Source organism: Bombus vancouverensis, chromosome 9 (genome assembly GCF_051014615.1).
Source record: "Bombus vancouverensis nearcticus chromosome 9, iyBomVanc1_principal, whole genome shotgun sequence".
Taxonomy (NCBI): domain Eukaryota; kingdom Metazoa; phylum Arthropoda; class Insecta; order Hymenoptera; family Apidae; genus Bombus; species Bombus vancouverensis.
The window spans coordinates 7,600,082-7,617,391 of record NC_134919.1 but is presented as its reverse complement, the minus strand read 5'-3'; the positions used below and the strand labels follow the sequence as shown (position 1 = coordinate 7,617,391).

The window sequence follows — 17,310 nt, the reverse complement described above, 5'->3', positions numbered from 1 at the left end:
CAATAAATCAAATTGAACGACGTGGCATCGGATGATGGTCGGATAATATATAATTAATAATGGATATCGTCAAGTTAGTAAGACAATTAAAAGAGTTGTGATAATTCGAAATACGACATTTTAATGAAAATTTCGATCGATGATTCAATGTTTTAAGAGAATTACATGAAACAACAATTAATTCAGTTTCTTTTATTTTCAATTAAATTCGTTGCAACGAACAAAATATAATTCTTTGCAATTCACGAAGATTTGATCTTTTGTTGCATATATCTTCTATGCTCGTACTGGAGCTATAAGTATAATGTCATTAATAAAACTGATCTTCTCTTCTCCTTCGTAACCTACTCTTTGTAATATATTAGTCCTTCCATCTCAAAGTAAAGAATTATTATAAATTATTCTAATACAAAATCTTCCATCTTTATACAAAAAAATCTCTTTGAGTGAAATAATTATACATTATGTAGTACATAAATTATACATTATTATACAGTTGTACACGTTAATATTTAAATGACTTTATGTACCAAAATATAATAATTAATAAATACAATAATAATATTGATATAAAACGTATAAAGAAATCCAGTAATCGACTAATGTTAAAATAAAATTAAAAATCAACCAATGTGAAATTAATTATCACCTGGTAAGTCGAAATCTTGTTCCGTTATTAAGAAGTTCAATGGATTTCAGACCTCCCGAATGGCGAACCTCAAGTAAGAGTCGAGAAGGTGCGGTATGCAGTAGGAGATACTGTGCGTGCAAACTGCACTGTTCCTTCGGGAAACCCTCCGGCAAATGTCACGTGGACTGTCAATGGGGTACCGGTAGGTTGATAGATGTAAAAACTTCCAAGAGATGTTTGGCGCTTCCGATAAGTTGTCGTTGTAACTCGAATCAATATGTTACTGCTCTTGTCTGCTATATTTCATTCTCTTCAATGAATTTTATTGATCTGCTTTCAATCAAACCTAGTGTTCAATAAAAAAAAGCTTCGCTTTGAAACAACAAACAGATTTATAATTCAATCCCTATTCAATATCCAATAATATTAAATAATATTAAATGTTACTTTTAAAAATTAATATTATTAAAAATTAATAAACCCAAGTGTATTAATAAAATAATAAATTAATAAATCTAAGGAAATTAAAGTAAACGACTATTTGTTAAGGGGAAAAATATTGAAGTGTAAAATTATTGCAAATGATCTCTGAAGTAATTTTTACATTATCCTAATAATAGAAGCTCCAAAATTAAAGGAATTGCGTGCTGATTATTCCTATATGGGGTATAATTTCCATAAATAATGTGCTACAATATACACTTATATTCCAATATTTTCTTTTAAAATGTTCTCGGAACGCTACAAATGCAAATGAACGTCGAAAAAGAATAATAAATCATTTTTAAGCAACTTCTTGAATTTTGTACACGCTTTACGTATTCCTCCTGCGTATAGGCACACGGGTATCGATGTAGGCATGTTGCACATGTCTTTAATTTAATATACCGGCCTGCAATCATATGATCCTGTACAGGTATTTGCTGTTCTCATAAATTCGCCATACGTCAATGATTATTGAGAAACAAAAAAGAAGCTTGAACTTTTAATTGGAATTTAATATTTCACTTTTGACTGTAATGTCGCTGTTAATATTTTATGTTTTATTAGTATACATATATAAATAGATAATTGAACAATCTGAAAGTCACTAAAATAGAAGAAGCAAATTCTTAATTTTACAGATAATGAAAAAATTTCATTTTATAAATATAGATTTTAATATCTCCAAAATATTTCAATAAATATAAATTGTCAAGTTTGGTAAATTACTTTTTCTTTTTTTTTCAATTTATGTATGTAACGAAGATCGATTAAATCTGATATAACCACTTGTAATATTAAGGTAAAAAGCGAAACATTAAAACAACAGTAAGAAACGTGTTGAGAAAATGATCGATTCGCGAATGCAACGACACGATACCGTTATAAGCGTAGTACAAAGTTGTTCAGGAAATTATACTTGGTTCGGCTATCCTCAACTACAAGCAACTTCATTTAACCCTAGGTCTCATTTCGGTGCAAACTAGCAATCTGAAACGGTTTATGGATTTCCTAACAATCTGATAAACATTATAATTGTAGTTGAATACACCACAAATTATTTATGGTTCCCTAGAGAGAAGTATTACAGTGTTATTGAGAAGCAGGAAGTACTTACTGTATGTAGTATTGTCCTTATCCTGTTCATTCTCCTTTCCTTTCGTCCTTTTTATGGCAATAACACGTATATTTTATTCATGAACGGACGTTTAACGGACTATTAATTTATTACCATCATAAAATATTTAATAACATTTTAAACTAAAAATATTATCGTCCTTTGTTCGTGTAAACGAAAAATAGTAATTGAAACATGATCTCTAATTAAATATCTTATATCTAACCAAATAGCGTTGAAACTTAAAATCTAAAACAAAATTAAAAATATCTCATATAATGCTATCTTTTTATAACTTTCATTATCCAGTGACGTTAAAAAATTATACTCCTAGTAACACAAAAGACAACGTGCGAAAAGTATTCGTGCCTACCTAATTGTTTTCATCTTTACTAGTTTCAGAATGATTAGCAAATAAAATAATTGCTAAATCTCATTAGTCATGTATTATCACCTAATTTCATGTTTTGTAAACGAAATTTTTTATTTCAGGTGAATTCCAGTTTCATAATGAACGTAACGGACAAGCTCAGTGACAATCAGCAAATAATGTGTATCGCAGGATTGGATTTCGAGATTATACCGGATAGCTTTAACAACGGAAGATTACATATTGTTTGCAACGCTAATGTCTTTCATTTGTATAAAAAACAAGCTGGTGTTTTTTTGATCGAGGAACGGCCACGTTTGGCATCTGTACTAGGAACTCGGGAATCTTCTTACATCGGTATATCTTACAGATCTATTTATAATTGTTCGCCGATGGTACTTATTTTTTCCATTTGTTTTGCAATTAGTACTGTTTAAAATCCCTATGATATCAGGCTCATCTTTATGAAAGGATTTTCCTAAGTATCAATTACGTAATCAAAAGTATCATAATGCATTCTGGATTTATTACAAAGCTTTGTGACCTTACGTGGTTTCCGATTAACGGCAACGAATCTTTTTATGAATTAATTATTTTATCAATTACAAAATATAAAGGAGAGATTTTTCTCAAGTGATTTATATTTAATAATTCCTTTTATATTCGTTTAATGTATTTTTCAACGTACCCAAAATAAATATGCATTTTTGAGAAATATAAATATTCATCATTTATCAATGTTTTACGTTAGAGAAAGAAAATAACGGCTACATAATTTCCCGTTTTAATTATTATATGAACTATGTTCTTCTCAAAATTAAAATGTTTGTTATTTCTGCATGTGTATTCATAACGACTAATTCTAACGATAGAAACCTAGATAAAAGAATAAATATATATTTAGATGAATTCCTTTTTCAATATCCTATTCAAGTAATTCATTGTCAGATCCCCGATTAATGATGGAGTTAACATCTTCAAAGGTCGCCTTCAGCAAAGATTTCTTTCTTCTAAAGATTTATGGTAAATCTTCACATAAACAAATCCAAATTATATGGAAGTCTATTGTATATCAATTACTGTACTAATAAAATTCTACATAGTATCTTGTATATAAACGGAGAACAAATAATGGAGCATTAGTATATACCGTAAAAAAGTAACTTGATAACATATTGATCAGGTCAAAGTAATAATCAACTGAATATGCTAATCTCAACTCAATCGTGTAATATGCTAATCAAACTATAATCATGCTAATAATAACTGAAATTATACATCAATCACAGCGTAACGTCAAAGTTTCATTGAAATTAGCATGAAATGTAAAATTATGATAATATCAGAAGAGTTCCTCTCAACTGTTTAAATTAATCTTATTGATGCTACCATAAATGGTAGTAAAAGTATTACGATACCAAAATATATACTACAAGAAATTAACTAGAAAAGTATGTCTTATGTGTAGTACCTATCTATTACTATAAATCTTAAATCTCGAATATCAGGATCTTAAATAGCACTGAATCAATTAATCGTATTATTCGAGAGATATAACTTTCTTTTTCTTTTCTTTAACTTTTTTAATAATAGCTTTATAATATCGCAAGTATATTTTACCTATTTTATTTGCATTACTTTATTTCTTTTATCTATGTTTAAAATTTTTTCATCTATATGATACAATAGAAATGAAAGTACAACGGCACAAACGTAAATGTAGTATTTTTATATATCGTTTAATTTAAAGACTATTAATTGCAAAACAACAATTTCTTCGTATCATTGAAGATTGACTATTCAACAACTAGATCTATGAATATTAGTGTCTAGTTATATCTTCTTGTATGTTCTATATATATTTTTTCATAGATTCGTATGTATTGTTTTATTTGTTTCAGGAGGTGCAGCAACACAATTTAAAGAATGGTTCTTGAATGCCGCAGTTACGCTGTTGCTGTGCAGTTTTAGATAACAACGATGAACCCGTTAATCACCCTATACGTATATGACTGTATCGAAATGAGAGGGCAAATTGTTTGTAAAATTTTGAAATTAAGTGCGACGAGGGAAGATCGACAAAAATTTTTCGTTAACATAAATATCGACCGTATGTTATTCGTGTAAATAGGATAAAAATTTAGCTAATTATCTACATGTAATTACGACCTGCGCTGTCTCGTTGCAACGAGACGAATTTATAACCTGAATAACATGTCATAATATTATGTATTAGATCGACGATGTGTCGCGCCAAAGTGTTCGAGAACTTGTTTCAGTACTATTATATCGTGTTTTCTATCCTCTGACAATGATTTTGATACCTCTTCCGTAAAACATTCCGTAAAACATAACTGCCACACTGTATCATCACAAGTTTCTAGGTAAAAGCTGTTATTATTTGTGAATGAAGTTTTACTTAAGTGAAAAACAAATAAATAATTCACCTTCGTTACTTTCGTCTTTTTTTTACTCAAATTCCTCACCTACTCGTCTTGATCAAATCATCTTGCAATGCAATAGTTTATACTTTCAAATATAGAATTGTTACTTTTATTGCAATAGTGGTAAAATTTGTTTACTATTTATTAGAAAGAAGTATATAAGCATAAAATAAAAAGTAGTGCCAACAAATTAATAAATAACACACATTTACAGAATGTGAATATCACAAAATGATAGCTAAAATATCTTATCACTATAAAATTTAATGTTCTTTTAAAATGTCAAGTAATTATTATCATAGCTTAACAAAAGTACAGAACAATGTAATTTAATCACATTACCAATAAAAGTACAGAACAGATTAGGTAAAAACGCATAATTTAAAAAAGTTGATGTTTTATAAGCGTTCTCAATCTTCCTTCGGCATTTGATTTTGAAGTTTCATTTCTATTACATCCACTGTCGCGTCTCTAATTTTACTTTTCTCAAGACCCAGTTGCTGAATTTTTTCCATTTGCTCGGTAACATAAGCTACTCTCCTATCGAAGTAGTCCTTTGCATCTGGCACCTTCTTCTGAGCATAATAACCAGTTCCAATATCAATTAGAACATTATTAGTATCTACCAGTTTTCCAACCACATACATGGATCCAGTTAGTGGTACAAGAATTTCATTACCTAAAATAAATTCAATGATATTACTAAAATGAAGCAAGTTAAGCATTCTCACATTTTCTAACCTTAAAGTACTAAATATCAAAAAGATTCTTTACACTAGAATTTACGGGATAGAATACTAATGTAACTATACCCTCCATGGACGGAGAAATCTTCTCGAGGCATGATCCTGATTCTTGAAATTTACTTTGAGCAATTTTTAACGTTTGCAACGAATCTTGGAAAACACCGAGTTCTTGGTCCAATTGTTGCTTCAATACTGTGAGTTGTTGAAGATTTAAAGTAGTTAAATCTATTTTTTGCAGATGCGGCGCTTCTGTCATCGAGATTTCTGACATTTTAAACTATTTATTATAAAAACTATGTGCAAACAAACGATTGACACACGCGCTCCAGCCCTATAACCAAAAACGGTCAAACACCGGAGCCAAATAGTACAGCCCAACTCATATATTACATGCATGTAGTTGCTGCAAGCGTTTGCTAGATGGCGAAATCATCTGCACGTTCTAGCGACATCTGGATATGATAATATGGCTAAAATTATTATAATTACAGACTTGTTTGTGACACCTGTACCTCGCGTGTTCAGTTTCCATGCGATTCTCTACTTTACCGGTTGGGTGTTTGGTTTTCATACCATTCTATACTTTATCAATTGGACGTAAAATAACATTACTACATTAGCAGTAGTTAATATTGAAACAAAAATTTAAGTAAAATAGGAATTGTTTTAGACAGACAAAATAAATGTTTAAATTTTACTCTTTTATATATGTTTTTAAAGTGACATTCCCGTAAATTGATTAAAAAATGAAATGCAAGTCCAACTAATTTGTTATTTATATACACAAATCATTTTCATATATATACAATAACATGCATAATAAAAGTATACAAAATGCAATCATACGTATAAAATAGTAACCATACAACACAGACTGTTGCAATATGATTAGTGCATTTTATGAGTTGGATATAATTCATTCTATCATTTTATCTTAATATTCATTTCATCCATTTCAAAATAATTTTTGTCTCAAAAAAAATGTTATATATTTTTTTCCCCTTTCATTATGTTTTAAAATTCATAATAAAGAGAGAGCATCTTTCTTCGATGGCGAAAATCTGCCATTTCTATTTTGTATGTAATTCATGTTCTCCTCGTCACCTAGTTTCCGAAGTAGAGACCCGTAATACGAAAAGAAATGGCCAGACTTTTTATTACAATGAAAGCATCAGATTACTTTTCTTTAGCACTTTGGATCTTTAATTTCCGCACTGAAACCTACTTTAAGTGGAATATCGATATCTTCGCCGAAAAAAAATCTAAAAGTCGTGGATATATCATGAGTATGTGAGTGAAATAGCAAACGAACTGCAGAAGAAAGGGCTATGATTTAACGTATCTTCTCTGTGGTTTGATATTAATATTATTCCAATTTGATATAATGAATTTGCAAATCTATTCCAATTGAATGCTAATAATGAATTTACTATTCATTTATTTAATAGAGAAAATTGAAGACATATTTACTGGTATATGTACTTTATATTCAAAACGAAATTATGTAATGAAAATAAGGGATCTCATTAAACATATTTAACATATTTTTATTATCGTAGCTATTTACATGCCGATTTAATGATAAATACGTGTCTTTTTTAGTTTGTATTATTTAGTGAATTCTCCTTATCATACATAACATACGAAAAGTATATCTATTTAATAAAATTACCATTCTACTAAGATATTAAATAAACAAGGAGAAACGTGTTATTGAAATAACATTGTCTTCGTTGTTCATAAATGAAAAATTCATGGATATTGTATTTATTATTGCTTAAATAAATTACCTTTTATTACTCGAATGTAGTCATCATTTAAAACGAATCTTCATTTTTTTTAAACATTAGAGCTGCTAAAATATTATGAATGATTAACGGTGCTGAAGGTTATTAATGCTATGCACAATAGATTTTTACAATCATATCACATTATTCACTTTATTGTAGCTGCTTCTGCATATGTTATATATATATATATATCTTTTATTTAGTTTTAATAACTAGGTACATTATCATCCATCATAATTGATATTGTACATCGGTACAGCTGCGTGCACAATGCATTATAAATAATTAAAAAGAAATAATTGCTATCTAATTATAACTATGTCACTGTACTCATGTAACTACGTTATTTATATGGTTATGATTGAGCTGCCAATGTCGAGTTTTTCTCCACTATACCAGTAATCAGTTGTGTATCTTAAGAAGTATTAAACCACGTATGTACAGGGTGCATCTGAAGATAAATCGAAGCTGTGGAATAATTCTTTTCGTAATAAGATTATAAAATGATATAAGACATTTTATGTCTTCTTTCATATTTCATTGTAAGATTTTTCGTACATCCAGGAATTTTCTTTCAAAGATTGTCCTGAAAGAGAATTATTCTTTCTTTCAAAACTAAAGTTATCCTTTTATCTAAAGCACAAGCTATTACACGTCCCTCTTCCAAATTTATTCCATAACTTTCTTTATTTTTCATTTAATATATCATGTATCATAATTTTTATTGCACCGTGTACATAAACGCCATAAATGCCACTCTGGCAAAGTTTCTTCTTTAAAATAAGTAGAATGTAACTTTTGTTAAGAATCCAGCATATAAACATGCGTCATATACATTACAGCGTTTGAAAGCGCAGCTGTGCGATGTTAACAATTTTACTGCGCTAGTACAGATTTGATATAGATGCGTCCGTTTTCGTTTTGCGTCCTATTTCATTATACAACATATATTCACACACTTTATTACACTGTTGACTGTCGCTAATAAGAACAGTTTCTCTACGGCGATTACACAACTCTTTTTTCCTCTATAGAACTACTTTCAGACACGTGACATTTAAGCACTTCTATTCATATTTAATGACGATTGTAATAACAATTATTTTGTTTATTGGACTTGCTTTCCGTGTATTAATAAAACAGCGAGGTTTTGGAAAAGTCTGTTTTTTAACGCTTTCAAGATACATTCACATTTGACAGATATTTTTTGCAATACTTTTCAAAATGAATTGTATAGTATATTAAATTGTACGTTATACGAATTTGTCAACTTAATTTATACAAGAAACGATAAATATCATATTTTGTTAGAACATAATATAATTTTTTATAGAGGAACATTTAACGTTAAATATTAAAATTATTATAAATTTTTGCTTAGAAGCAATAGATTAAGATCAAAGATGTCAAATGCAAATATATCTTAACTTATGCGGTTGACATTACAGTGATTGACGAAGTACAAGAAGTTTTTAATATTTTCAATTTTAATCTTATTGTACGTATTGTACATATAGCTTGCGATATTGTATTTGTGATAAAATTAGATTATTTGCTCTATATTTTTCCTTAATTAACCCTTAAAAGCTAATTGTTCTAAGCTTTTAATGCAATTATATATTTTGTAGATATGCTTTTTCTTTACTTAAAAAATTGTTATCATATTCACAATCAAAGAGAGAACAATTTTAACGAAGATAATCAAAATTTAATATATTTTGGATGTTATTGTTAGCTCTTAAGGGTTGTTGAAGTTCAGATTGTCGAGCGAGTGCACGCATAGTATTGTCTAGAATTTAATTACAACGAAATGTTTTTTCATTGATCCCATGATAGACAAGGATGTCCATGAAAGCACATTATATTTCCTTCTGTCTTGTAGCAGATCAGTTTTCTATTTTTACTAAAAATCGAGGAGAAATGAATTTAATTTTCAAGAGCGAATTTAAATATCTTTCTGTCCTAAAAAATGAGTATCATAAATAAAGTAATTTTTTAACGAAGTAATAGTAAGAAGCATTTACGTGTTTGTTATCAATCAATTTTGGATTAAAAGAATGTAATATTTCATCAATTTCTTTTTATCATATATATATATTGATATAAAGTGCTTATCAAGCAATACCTCATTAACTTTTTTTGTACGTTTTTGATAAATTTATGGTTTCTATAAATAATTCTAAAACAAAAATGTATAAGATCTATGTACACTAAAAATCTCATTTATAAGAGTTGAGTATAACTGTTTGTACTAGTTTTAACAGAATAAGTAATAAATTATCTTAGGTAATTTATTATAAATAGGTAATTTTCACAATATATGTCAGTCAATGGTTGCAAGTCAATAAACTATCAGTCACGGAAACAACAACTTAAATTACTTAAATTTACTTAAAAATACTATTGAAGAGCTAAGTGATCAATTGATTAATTCGTAACTTCAATAGTGAATGATAGAAGCAACAAGATTTCATCAATTTATTAAAAGAAAGTAATTATATATATATGTATATCGTGTCAAAAAATTTTATATAACATACAAATTTTAACGTTACAGAAACTTCTTCGGCGCAAAATCAATCGTATATAAAACCTAATGACGCAAAGCAACAAATATCTTATAAAATATCAGTACATATATTTCATAGCGAATCAAAAACCGATCCGCAGCATGACTCTCATATTTGTGTTTGCGTATATTGTTTTGAGGTAGGAAGAGTGAAATTCATCAGGAGACACCACGAACCATTTCTAATGGTTAGAAACACGACGAGCACTTATACCCAGAAACGAACGTTTTAATTGATTTTCGATCTCTGTTAATTGAGACGAAACGTGGAGACTTTTTTTCCTTTCCACGGCTTGTACCTAACGTCTTATAGCTCATTATCGTCTCCTCCTTTTTTTTTCTCGTTCTTAATGACTCTGCTTCATTGGTAGGCGTTAATGAAGAATACTACGGCGATGAAAGCTTCGGCACACAGAAAGAAATTGCAGAGCGCAAGATATTTACTTTCTCCACGACGATCGTCTACTTATCATCTAGGCTTCTCATGCTTATTTTCTTCTTATTCGTTCAAACATTAACTTTAATCTTCTCTAACGCTATTACGCTTACTCTCTATGTATCTTTATGTTCTATTGATTATGCTACCTTTATGCATTCACGCTACGCTTATGTAGCTCGCAAGCAATCATTATTTGTTTACCTCTTTTATTTTGCGTGTAACTTGACACAGAAATTGTTAGAATATTGAGAAGAACATCATTGCTGGAACGCCAGCTGTGTGGAAGCGAGTATGTTAATTATTCTGCATGTACACAAACATCGAACTTTCTGGTAATAGTCATTCTGTGCAAAAGTCTTAAATGATTTACATGTTCTCGTTCCTCTTTTACATACTGACAATTTGAACATAGAAATATGAAATTTGAGTGACACCTGTCTTCGTTCTAGTTTAGAATCATTAATTATTTGAGTCAAGTATCTTCTGTCATTGTGCTTCGTTAGTTGACAATGTCCTAGTGAAACGTTTTTAATATACTCAATGGAAATTCTATGTTATTCTGCCTGAATGGCTTGCTCATTCCAAACGATTACGACAAAAAGTAATAAAACAGAAAACTGTGTGCTTTCATTGCACGTTCAATCAGTCAAGTTGTTCCAAGTTAAACGACTGCAGCTTGATAATTCTGATGTTCTAAGAAGTTAATAATAAAATGTTTGAGGCCTGTACATTATGAGAATAATTATTGAAAAGATGTAAAATTTCGATCTTACATCTCATATGTTCAAGAACATATTAGCATAATATGAATGAGATTATGAACACATTAATCAATTTAGCAGGCCGACAAAGAAATGCAATGAACCATTTGTTCTGAAATTATTCTCAATCAGCTCTGTCAAGTGTCCTTAATTACAAAATAATGTATCTAGATTACGATAACATAAAATATATTTGTTTATGTAAACGTATGAATACATTTTGTTTAATAAACTTATGAATATACATTTTATTTTCACCATGAACATCTAACACTTTTGCACGGTATTACACGTTCTCATTTTAGAAGATCGATTTTCGATCTATTGTGTTATTCGTGTTATACACTAACCATGTATTTTGAGTTTCTGAAAAAATTGACATTTTAACAAGCATATCCTATTCACTCTCATCTTCTTTTGCCATCTAGAAACTTCTATTTAGATATTTTTAATATAATATACTGATGTACTTCAAAGAAAGGAAGATGATATAACACGTTTTCTGGCTTATTGTTAATATCATATATATTGTACGTACATGTGTACTGTGTATAGTATTCGACTGGACATTTTAGTAACTTACTCCATGCCTTCTCTTCTTTTTCCCAAACATAGATTCCTCCAGACATGTATTTTGTTATATAACAGAATTCCAAAGAGATTAGGATGAAAAATAACAGATTCATCAGGTATCACAGCCCTAACTAGATGAAATAAATAATTGCAGATATGAAAAAGAAATAGAACGACCGTTGCTATTGGCAGTGAATTTCGAGAAATGTAAAAGATATTAATGTAGTTAAGAACAAATTAGTATTATAAAATGCAATAAATATGAGTTAAAAAGATACAGAACTAAATATGTAATAGGAAATTTTGATAATTGCATGTTCTTCCTATTTTTCTTATTATTTATCAGAATGTGATATATGTAGTTAGAAAATCGCGTGTTTTCATTTCGCGTTTACACGAAATCGAGTTCGTACCATTTCTAACAAAGGTTACAATAATTACATTAGCCGCCGTACAATCATTTAAAATATAAAGTGACTCACGTTTGTATTCTTGTTTCGATCACGTTTAACGTTCATGAAACACGAAAATTATACTTTTACGAGCAAATTGTAGTTTACGTAAATTACCGTGCAAGATAATTGCATGCTTACACTTTCGTAAAAAAGGTACAAACGCTTGAAAATGATTAAATCATGGGAAATATAAATATTGCCTGTTTTTCATTTGCTTAATACAATATTGCATAAAAGCTATTATAAAAGTAAGTTTCACAACGTACATTTTACGAAGAACAGCGAAAAATATCAATCTGACGTTCTTTTTTACGTTGTTAACGTTTGAATTTTCTTTTCCTCTTTTATATAAGGAAATAATTCCATCCGGTGATAACCGTGATAACTTTATGTAAGATTTATGTCGTACTATGTAGACGTTATTTAAAAATATATTCCTCTTAAAGCATGATATCTGGAAAGGAATTTGGATTTAATGTTTTTGTCTTTATTTAATTAGTGATTGTATCAGAAAGCTCGATTAACAGTATCAAAGTTGTACATCGTTAATGGATTAGTCTCGCGAGACCAATTTCACCTGTTTCTCAAGTTTCATTAATATGCCTTTTTTTTAAATAGAAAGCATACTCAGTCAAAACAGTAACGAAACGTTTTATAAAATTCCGAATTTTTTTCTAAAATTTACACAAGTAGAGCATCTCAATGACGAAAAAAATAAATAATTAACATTTGAGGATAGAAGAAGATTAATAAAATGTAAAATGTATGCACCTATTATGAATAAGTGAAATATTCCTCGTAACGTTTATATAAGTATATGCTGTGATGGTTACGTTGATTTATACAAACTGCGTCGCTTATTACGATTAGTGTTTTACGAATGAATAAATGACATTGACATAATCATTTTTAGATTTATTTGTGAAATGTACATTACCGCTCAAAAGTCTCCGCTTTGTTCATTTTGATGAAATGTAATTTAATTAAAAAAATTAAGGTGTAATGATCTTATCTTTTCTTATAGAAATATTATTAAAGTAATTTTTTCAAAGTTTCAAGCGATTTTAACGATTAAATCTTCGGTGATCATTCTGTTACTTGAAAAGTGTAACATCCTTCTACCATTTGAAATCTTCAACTAAAATACCTACAAAGAAGTACAACAAAATATCTAATTTCTAAAGAAAAGCAAAATTCCCTTTTGCATAATAGGGAATCCTCTTCGATCTATAAAATCTAAAATGAAGGTAATGTCAATGTCATCGATGAGTTTCTGAAAACTTCATCCGATGAAGTCAATGCGTTTTACGTAATATTAATAATAAAAGGAAACGTTATCGATTAGAAATCCGTGGACGCTCGTTCGCGAGGACAGCACCAAATGTAACTGAATTCGGAGAAAGAAGGCCCGCGTAACAGTAGGCCACCCTAAGGCAGTGTGTACATAGATAATAAAATCCTTGATTGTTTGGTACTTCTTCGAAACGAGCTATTTCCATCTGGTTCGTTGCTCGTAAAAAATATTTCTCTATCGTTGAAGATATGAAACCATAATATTCGCACGAGAGGCTCGTACAACAATAACACCACATACAATTGGCCGCAAAAATGAATAATTAAAGCTTTTCGTCTTTGACTCGAGAACATTCATCGTGATGCAGTGATATTTTTCTTTTTTTAAATCGATGTCTTTCTATAATCTTACTTCTTGTCCTTTTATCGAACGATTCGATCGTTCGTTAAACTAGGAGATTTACATATCTTTATTTCCTTTTTAAAGAATACTTAATCGGTGATTTATAATCTATATATATATATATATTGAAGCACTTATCGTAGCGATTATTATTGTAATACGCACAGTTACCTAAAGCTATCTAAATACGTTATTTTTCTACATGTTGCTTACGCATGTTTCTGCACAAGAATTTAACAAATATTCATACATATACATTATGTACATCCTTGACTGCGATCTAAAACTACACCAACGCATCCTCTATCACTATATACATGAAGCACACGATACACGACTCGTCTGTATTTAAACTGTTTACTACGTTATTCTCCAATTTAACCATAATCATGGCGTGTAAATATAATTCGGTATTTAATCATGGAAGGCCTTCTTCTTCGTAATATTCACCTCCAAGCTACATCTTCTATCTCCTCCTCGTCTCCTTCCATCTTTATCCTTTCTTTTACGTCATGTGCAGGTCACCCTTCAATATTCTCGTGAAAGTCTTCTTAAACTGCTGGTTAGCCAAGGCGTAACAAAATGGGTTAATAGGACTGTTAGTGTAACACAGGAAGTATGAGAACATGAATAGATGTTCGTTCGTGCACGGTTTGTTCGAACAGAAGCCCTCCACTAGCGCCAAAATGTGGTACGGTGTCCAACAGGCGACAAACGCGCCCAGAATAAAAGATATCGTCCTAAACGCTTTTCTGGCTCTATTCTCTGTTCGAGACTTCTGTCGTCCTAATAAAGGATCCCTTCTTTGCGTCTTGGTCTTCAAACGTTTGCCAATTGTCTTCACGAAATCTTTCCTGGACCCACCTTCCTCGTTGCTTCTACAATCTTTTTTCTTCGATTGTTTCTTTGGATCCTGTTCGTTTCCTGTTGTGCCAGAGATCGTTGGAACCATGCTACCGCTAGAGGATGAATTCTGAGGAGGATTGACCTTCGTATCCGGATCCGAAAACTGATTCATCGCGCTGTTAAAATTTTCCACTGTAGATGTGCTGACAATGGTCGTCACAGGCTGTTGCTTCGTGTCCTTCGCCTTTACTGTAACCTCTGTATGCACTTTGCTAACGGTTGGTGAGGTCTGAGAAGCAGCGTTTGATTTCTGAGTGATGAATACACGAGGAGGATGCGTCTGACTGGATGCATTAGACATCACCGGTTGAGGCTGACTTTGTTTATTCTGACCCGATTGTTGGTTGTTGACTTGTTGCGCCGTAGCTCTGATTAGAGCAGCTTGTAACAAACTCGTATTCGGCGCTGCAGACACGTTTCCTAAAATTGGAGATGACGGTGCACTCGATAGAGGATTCGCTAAGCTGTACGACAAAGAAGACGATGGACTTTCGTAAGAAGGACTTGGTAAAATTACCGAACTCTCGTCCATGTATCTCAAGTCTCCGCCATCCAAGCCAGTCAAAATGTCGTAAGTACCAGTGCCATGAGAAGACACAACGAGTGACTTAGGTCTGTCAGATAACGAAGTAGAAGGACTGTCAGAGACTTGTGGACTACTTTGAAATTGCGTAGGCGGTGGTATAATATTTTGTTGGCTGCTGCTAATAGACCGAGTAGGATGAGTGGGTGGTGATGTCTCAGCGGAGGTCAAGGGTTGCTGTTGATTGGGACCATCACCATTCCAGTGAGACTGTTCAGGTGTCAACGTCTGACTACTCGATTTGTCAGGATCTAGCACGTTGTCTGTATCTAAGAGACTCAATTCTTGGATCTTTGGCAATGTCTGAGCTTTCTGTGTCGTTGTACCTATGTCGCACGTCGAGTTCACCGAGAGAAACTTTTTCGACTGCATATTCATGTCAATCTTCGCGGGTACGATTCCATTTAAGTGGCCATTAGTCGAGAAGACTGGAAGAGCGCCAGATTGAGCAACCAGTCCAGCTAGAGAGGATCGTTTTCTGATGCTACTGAGCTGTTGAGCCGGGCCCATAGTGCTCTCTTCGTCGGAATCAAACGCTGGACTACTAGATCTTTCTGATTTTTCTGTCTCTGTGGGGACGGTGCTTCCATACACTTGCTTTTCAGTCGAATCGGTTGCACCAGTTCCAGAAGTCTTTGAGGAAGATTTCTGTCCTGAACCATCTCCACCTGTTCCTTCTTCAACCGATGCACTCAATTTTGGCTTATCCTGGCTCAAAAGAGTGCTCTGTGTCTTCGATATTCCTATTCCTGCTGCACGACCTGCCATGCCAGACATTGCACCGGCACTTAGAGCAACCATGGATTGCATCTTTCGCTGTTTTGCCTCGCTCTTCTTCTGCATGTCATAAGCTGTCTTGTATATACCACCGTAAAGAATAAATAGAACCACGAGTGTCGTCCAATAATAGCCAATGATAAGAGCAGTGTTAAAAACTGGATCTTTGAGAAATTGAACAGTGCACTGGCCAGGATCTAAGTCTCTATAGCCGATAAAATGTTCCCAACCGAAAATACTGATAAAGAAGAGCAAGGCTGGGATAATCCAAGTAATGGTGACCATCCAGATTACGCGGTTTTTCGTGCGCCAGCTGCGATATCGTGCCGCTATTTTCACTGAACAAAATCGATCAATCGTAATCAGTAATACTGTGTACTGGGATACCAGGCATACCGTGTAATCTACGGACAGCCATAAATCGCAAAGCAAGGGCCCAAGATTCCAATATCCCATCAGAACGTAGACCGTGTAGAATGGCATGGAGACGGTGCCTGTTTAACAATTGTGTCACGATTAGATCAATTCAACATAGAAGGTATCACACTGCATGTAAATTATTCTAACAAAATTCTATGATTGCAAGCTTGGTATGTACTGAAATCCTAAGGCGAAATACAAATATTTTAAAGTGTTATTTCTAAAATAGCAAGGAGGAAATAGAGGAAAATGGAAAAAAATAACCCACTACGTAATTTCACTGAAGTATAACGTGTAATGAAATGTAATAAAATACAAGTTGTAATTGTATTGTAATGCATAATATTTCTATATACTAATAATTTTAATTTAGTAATAATTTAACTATCTAATGTTTCATACACAATTTTCCTTTACTCTACATATATAAGTCCAGAATATTTGTGTCAATATGACCAACGCTTCTAATAAATAAAGTGTAATTATATTTTGTTATCTTTTCAAGGCAATATCATTTACAAAAATAAGAATAATTTACCCATAGTTGTAC

The 17,310-nt window shown here is 31.4% G+C and overlaps 3 protein-coding genes across 3 annotated transcripts in view; 1 reads left to right on the top strand and 2 right to left on the bottom strand.

Moving 5' to 3' along the window:
* Positions 1 to 4,913, top strand: part of LOC117163817 (uncharacterized) — a 59,899-nt gene extending 54,986 nt beyond the window's left edge. The window contains exons 4-6 of the mRNA XM_033346561.2: positions 700 to 833; positions 2,724 to 2,958; positions 4,503 to 4,913. Of these exons, the coding sequence (XP_033202452.1) occupies positions 700 to 833; positions 2,724 to 2,958; positions 4,503 to 4,576 (443 nt within the window). The 3' untranslated portion in view covers positions 4,577 to 4,913. The remainder of the gene's footprint in view (positions 1 to 699; positions 834 to 2,723; positions 2,959 to 4,502) is intronic.
* Positions 4,914 to 5,358: 445 nt separating this feature from the next.
* Pfdn5 (prefoldin 5) lies at positions 5,359 to 6,180 on the bottom strand. Its single transcript, XM_033346562.2, has 2 exons — positions 5,858 to 6,180; positions 5,359 to 5,724 (listed from the first exon to the last, which is right to left on the bottom strand). Exons 1-2 carry the CDS (start codon positions 6,060 to 6,062, stop codon positions 5,456 to 5,458), a joined length of 474 nt encoding a protein of 157 aa, XP_033202453.1. The 5' UTR covers positions 6,063 to 6,180; the 3' UTR covers positions 5,359 to 5,455.
* A 1,535-nt stretch (positions 6,181 to 7,715) lies between these two features.
* mAChR-B (muscarinic acetylcholine receptor) overlaps positions 7,716 to 17,310 on the bottom strand; it is a 58,573-nt gene continuing 48,978 nt past the window's right edge. The window contains exon 5 of the mRNA XM_076621474.1: positions 7,716 to 16,834. Coding sequence (XP_076477589.1) covers positions 14,580 to 16,834 — 2,255 coding nt within the window. The 3' untranslated portion in view covers positions 7,716 to 14,579. The remainder of the gene's footprint in view (positions 16,835 to 17,310) is intronic.

Excerpts from the sequence above, each read along its gene's own strand:
- Pfdn5 (XM_033346562.2), bottom strand. The coding sequence starts at position 6,062 with ATGTCAGAAATCTCGATGACAGAAGCGCCGCATCTGCAAAAAATAGAT. Across the intron at positions 5,725-5,857 it reads GATTTCTCCGTCCATGGAGG|GTAATGAAATTCTTGTACCA; the intron begins GTATAGTTACAT and ends AATTTATTTTAG.